The sequence below is a fragment of the Podarcis cretensis genome (genome assembly GCF_951804945.1).
Source record: "Podarcis cretensis genome assembly, chromosome: 6".
Lineage (NCBI taxonomy): Eukaryota > Metazoa > Chordata > Lepidosauria > Squamata > Lacertidae > Podarcis > Podarcis cretensis.
The window spans coordinates 32,881,400-32,887,399 of record NC_137175.1 but is presented as its reverse complement, the minus strand read 5'-3'; the positions used below and the strand labels follow the sequence as shown (position 1 = coordinate 32,887,399).

General features: G+C 42.8%; 1 protein-coding gene across 2 annotated transcripts in view; it reads left to right on the top strand.

Annotated features, from left to right (window-relative positions):
* Positions 1-6,000, top strand: part of KDM5B (lysine demethylase 5B) — a 48,867-nt gene continuing 42,867 nt past the window's right edge. For both annotated transcript variants that reach the window (XM_079978839.1, XM_079978838.1), the window contains exon 1: positions 1-222. In XM_079978839.1, the coding sequence (XP_079834965.1) occupies positions 85-222 (138 nt within the window). In that variant the 5' untranslated portion in view covers positions 1-84. The remainder of the gene's footprint in view (positions 223-6,000) is intronic.

Genomic DNA, 6,000 nt, shown 5'->3' with positions numbered 1-6,000 from the left:
GGCGACGCTTTGGCTGTTGGGGGATTGTTCGGAACGGCTGCCTGACTCGGCGCTGCCCGTCCTGCCGGCGACCCAGGGCTGACCATGGCCGAGTTCCTGCCGCCGCCCGAGTGCCCCGTCTTCGAGCCCAGCTGGGAGGAGTTCGCCGACCCCTTCGCCTTCATCCACAAGATCCGGCCCATCGCCGAGCAGACCGGGATCTGCAAGGTGCGGCCGCCGCCGGTGAGTGAGCCTGGGCGACCGACCTGCGCGCCGCCGCCTTCAACCCCCCAGCAGCGACGCCGCAGACGGCCGAGCAGGAACTTGGGGGGGGGGCCGCCTGCGTGCAGAGTCTGGGGGCAACAACAACATCTCTTTCCCCTTCGAGCCTTTTGCCCCCCCCCCGCCGTCCAAGTTCCTAAAAACTCCCGGTCCCAAGACCCCTGCATTGGAGGGGGGGCAGGTATCATTTAACACATCCCCACTCAGTAAACTTGTACATCTTCCGTCGGTCCCCCTCCCCCCTTTAATCTTCAGCGCGTGTCGGGGGGCTTCCATTCGCCCCCCCCCTGCACGCCTTCATGGGGGGAAAGAGCCCCCCACCTCCACCCATTGACCCTTCAATGATGGGCAAGCGTTGGGTTTCTGGACGAGCTCAGAGAGAGTCCTCAAAGGCGTCCTTGTCCCCATATGGACTCGCTTTGGAGGCCAGGCTCGCGTTTACCCCACAGAAACGGGGTCATGAGTTGGAGTGCAGAATGGCCCTCTTGTGTCGCTTCAGCCCAGCGGACTTTGGAGGTTTGGCTCCCCGAGGGAGACCCACTCTAATATGGCTGCCAGTGAGCTTTCTGCCTCTCTCTCTCTCTCTCTCGCCTCCCTCCCTCCTTTCCTCTCCCCCTCTCTCGCCCCCATGGCTCTTCTCTCACTTTGGCCCCTGGCTCCCCTCCCGCGTCTCCTCCTCTTCCACGACCCAGATAAAGTTGCCTTGTGTGTCTTATCCCGCGGGTTGGGAAAAAAAGAGAGAAAAAGCAAGAAACGCACACCGTTCACACAATGAGGCACGTTTCTTCAGCAGCTAGTTTTCCAAATCAAACCGGGAAGTTGGTCCCGAAGTGCTTCCTTTGGGATGACTCGTGCTAGTGTAGCTCCAGTGGCAAAAGCCTCTCAAGACCCAGTTGAGGCTTTTGTTTCTCTGCACAGGATCATATTAGGAGCTAGTTAGGTAATAAGAGTGTAGCTTTTAGAATGAGTGAGGAAGGGGGAGGTGGAAGAAACTTTATTAAGGCTCAAAACCTGCCTTGCAAGCCCACTTTTAAATTGAGGGAACAAGTTTTACCTCACAGGCAACTACAGTGAAGAAAGAACACATTATTTATTTATTTCCTAAAGACTTAATGCAGCAGAAGTAGTTGATTTTTTTATGGCTAGAAAGAGGCAGCCATTGTCACCGTATTACCTTTTTTATAGTAGGGTATTTTGAAGGTAAATAAGTGTTTGTTCCACATAGTTTGTCTAACAAAGTTTAAGCATTGTCAAATTCTTGGGGACTGGGCTACTAATATCAAGAGAAATACTTTATAGCAGTCACTGTGTTAAAACCTGAGACAGCTGCTTGGGTGTTGCCCTCCATGTTGGCATTGTGGTTGAGCTAGGACTGTGGATTTTCTTATTTCCATGTTTTCTGTACCCACAAAAAGCTTTTCTGTGGCCACTTTAGTTCCATCTGGGTTAATTTTAATACTGGCACCCATATTTTAAAGTTGGGAATATATAAATAGAAGCCATTGAGTTTTCAGAGATATTTTCTTTCAGAATCCTAGGCAGACATGGCCACCATTTTAGAGTGCGATACATAGTGGGAAGGGTGATAAGTCTTCATCATTACCAGTATAAACAGACACTACAGAGGGCTATAGGAGGGGTGATTTTGAGCCACTAACTCAATTCAGTTTTTAAAAAATTGTTTCTCAGTATAATTTACTTCAGTTTTATTATCCCAGTTATTTGCACTTCCTTTTTTAAAAAAGGTAAACTGTGATTGAGGAAGGATTTGAAGAAACAAAGATTTGTTTGTTACAAGGGGTATACACTACTTTCACTAAAAAGAAGGCAATCTTCATTTAGGGAGATGTATTGGTAAATATGGATTCAAACAACTTACATTCTAGTTAAAATACTTGAAATGTTAATTTGGAGCTGTGTATAAATCAGACATATTGATGAACTTGAGTTCTGCAATGAAACTTGAATTTTATTCATTCTCTGTATCCAGTTACATTTCAGTATGACTTTCAGTCCTAACTGGAAAACATAACTGAAGATTGACCCTTGACTGAAGAAAGTAGCTTGTAGGAACTTTTCTTATTCTACTAGGTGAAATCTTGTCAACCTTTGTTCCTGTTAAATTCCATTTATTTCACTAAGGTTTGGGTGCAAAGAGTGATTGGTGGGTGGAACTCACATATACACTTAAGTAGGGCAGCCTTTTGATTTGAAAGTAACTCCGTTTAATATATGATCTTTTAAAGTTTCTCTTCAGTTTCATTTTTATGTTTTAATTGTACATGTGTATACATTAAAAAGTCTGTGGCTGAACAAGATAAAAACTGCACCTAAGATTGTGTATCATACCTACCTACATGACATCCATTTTAAATCCCTGTGTTTGTAAAATTATTGTTGGTGGTTGGTTGTGGTTTTAGCGCCTTTGAATAGGGTGGAGGTAAAGTGTGTGTGTGTTATGTATGTTGTTAATGCTGAGATGGTCTGGCTTGATTGTTTGGTCCCAGTGGTCCTACCAATCAAGATTTACTTTTTAGGAAAATAAGTCATGAGACATACATTTCACAGAAATTACCAAGCTTAGGTGCATTCTAGAAAGGTAAAGTATTGCCAGACTGCCCTTTGAGGTGATTTTTTTAGGAAGCACATACCACAGGCCTTTTATCATATGAAAGCATTGTGTCCCATACATTTGAGATCCTTGCTGGTAGGTGACACCATATTTATAAAAGGGCCTGCTCATCCCTGAGTGGGTCAGAGCGCACAAAATATTGATGGCCCATGGATTAGTATCTAGACTATAATATGACCCTCAAGGACACAAGTTGGCCATCTCTGTTCCAAAGGATTCATTGCTGGGTGTTTGCCTGGTTTTTTTTTTTTTGTCACTTAATTTTGGCAGCGCTTGGTAGCAAATAATTGTTTATAGGAGCCTGCTTTCTTGCTTCCAGCTCTACAGAGACAAAATGACATCCCTTTTGTTTCTGTTGCCTTGCTGAAGAGCTTTTTAAAAAGGGGGGGGGGAGCAATGAGAATTGTATGTATGTAATAATCCCTCCAACCCATAACACTAATGCTTTGTTCTGACTCAAGATGCAGTCTGCTGCCATTTTGAATGAGGTACACACTACCACCATGTTCTTTGAGTGTGTTTCTTTTAAACTTGTTACTCCAACTTTTGTTGGTTATATAAGCAGACAAATATTTTTAAAAGAGTGACATTTGTGAGAATTGTATGTTTTCAAATGAAGGTGTTGAATAATGAAGCACACAAATAATGATGTACAAGACAAAATGCCCATGGAATTTAATGTCGCCAAATAATGCTACTCAACACCTCATATTGGTGTATTTGATGTGAAATTAAACTCTGGACCGTAGGTTCCATCTGCTTTTAAACTGAATATTTTTTTGCACTGGTCTCAGAATACTTAATATTATAGGCTGCAGTCCAGCACACAGCCTGATTGTGTGCTTAGGCATGCCTAAGACCATGGATTTCAAAGGGTTTAGATGCTCCTAACTCTGATCAGGGTGATTGTTACGGATAATTGAGTCTCACTGAAATTAGTGCAACTTGTGTACTGAATTAAATCTACAGACTTAAAATCCTGTACACCAAGGAGGGGGGGGGGGATAAAGGAAGCCAAAAAAGAAAAAATGGGGTGGTAACCTTTATATTTTTTAAAAAAGAAAAGAAATGCTCACACCATAAATTACCAGTCCAAAATGCCACCCAAAGGATAGTGGGTTTTGTGGACACCATCTGCTAAATGCCTGCTTGTTGTAGAGATGCTGTAAAGTTAAGTGGGATGGATGATTGTTTCTCTGGAGCTTTATCCAGAAGGCAGATGAATCTTCACTCCCAGGCCTTCCCTGGAAAAGGTGCTGTAGCAAGCGATGTTCTGAAAATTAAAGCTTGTTCCCAGCTGTAATTGTGTTGATGTCTAGCAGGCAGGTAAAATGACTTCCAGATCTCCAAATGTTTCTTTCCATCTGCACCAGAACTATAAAGGCAATGTTGATAATGTAACTGAAAACCTCCTTTCTGGACTAAGAATTCGTTTTCCTAATAGCCCAACCAGAACTCATCAAATGGGAATGTTTGGATTCAAATAATGTTCATTTCACAGAAAAAAGAGAGTTAAAATGGCTTAAATGTGCACATTTCAGCATTTGACATTGCCTTCTTGGTGGCGGCACAGAAGTAGGTTGTTGTTACTTGAATGAGCTGGCACAAGCCTTGGATCAGACCCAGGTTTTGAGCCTAACTTATTAACAAACCACCATTTGCCAAGTTTGTAAACCAACAAACCACAATTTGTTTCTAACCAGGAATAGAAGCTTTACATCTTTAATTTTTTTATATGAAGGGGAAAGGAAGTGCACATACCTAAGATTTGTTTGAGCTTGTTCATGTAACAACACACTATGGTTTTTTTATTACCCCTGATGAAGCCCTTACTCTGAACATAAAGAATATGCATCTAGCTTCCAATTTTATTTATTATCAAGTGATCCTTTGATGTGAACAACTTTTATTTAACTGGGATAGCAGAATCACTCTCAACATCACATGCTTTATTCCTTCTAGTTGTAGAAGACTTAATATACATACCTTCATAAAAAGGTGAAACTTAGTCTGTTTCTTAGGCATTTTGCTTCCTGAAATGAGGTTATGATAGTATTGTTTACTATTCTGTATGAAGTGTCATATCTATAGCAGCATGGAGTACAGTCTTCTAGCATTACCATAAGACGATAGCTTTCAATCAAGCTTGTGACCTCTTGACTGTATTTTCCTGGCATAGACATTGTACCTTTGACAGCAAAAAAGGAATTCAACAGGTGCTTCTCTTGGAATTGAGTTAGGAGGTCATGCATATTAGATTTTTGCTGTCAAAAGGGCATGATCTTTGCCAAGAAAAACACTTTCACCAGACTTAAACTTGCCAAAGCTTGGCACACTGGTACTTTGATTAAGTTCTAGCAGTTCCCTGTGTCTATACATTCAGGTGGTATAAATGTTAATTTCAAAATATATGCATAGCTGTCTACTTACAGATTTGAAAATAAGGGACCAGCAGCCTTGAAAATAAGGGACCAGCAGCCAAAATAAGGGACCTGCAGTCTCACCTGTTCCAGGCACTCCAGTCTTCCTGTCCTCCTGCAGTCTGGTCAAACTCATGCTGGGTAGCTTCGAGAACACTGTCCAACCAACTTTGTAACAAGAGGTTCAGCTGAATAGAATCTGAATCATATGCACCACAAGGCCTATGCAGCCTCAACTTAAGATGGCTCCCTGGCCTGGCTTTGCACTGCAAAGTTTGCTGTAGCACATGCAACAAAATGGCGTCCAGCATTCAAAACCCCCCTCAGTTTCCATTAACTAGCCACACACAAGGCATGCAAGCTCCACCCCCCAGTCGTTCTTAGACTTCTTACTGGGTGAGCAACACAGCCAAGCAACACAGTTGGAGCCTCCCTCCCTGGCTGGCAGGGAGGGAGGGAGAGGAGCTGCTTCCTTTGAAATTTAAGGGACATCATTTAAGGGACATCCATCAATAAGGGACAGCAGCGGGACATGGTGCTGGAATAAGGGACTATCTCTTCAAATAAGGGACACTTGACAGCTATGATATATGCCTTTCAAAATATGAACATTTGGAAAATCTGAAGCAGGGACCTACCTGCTGATGATGGACATTACCTTAAATCTAATCTGTATCTTAGTTTTCA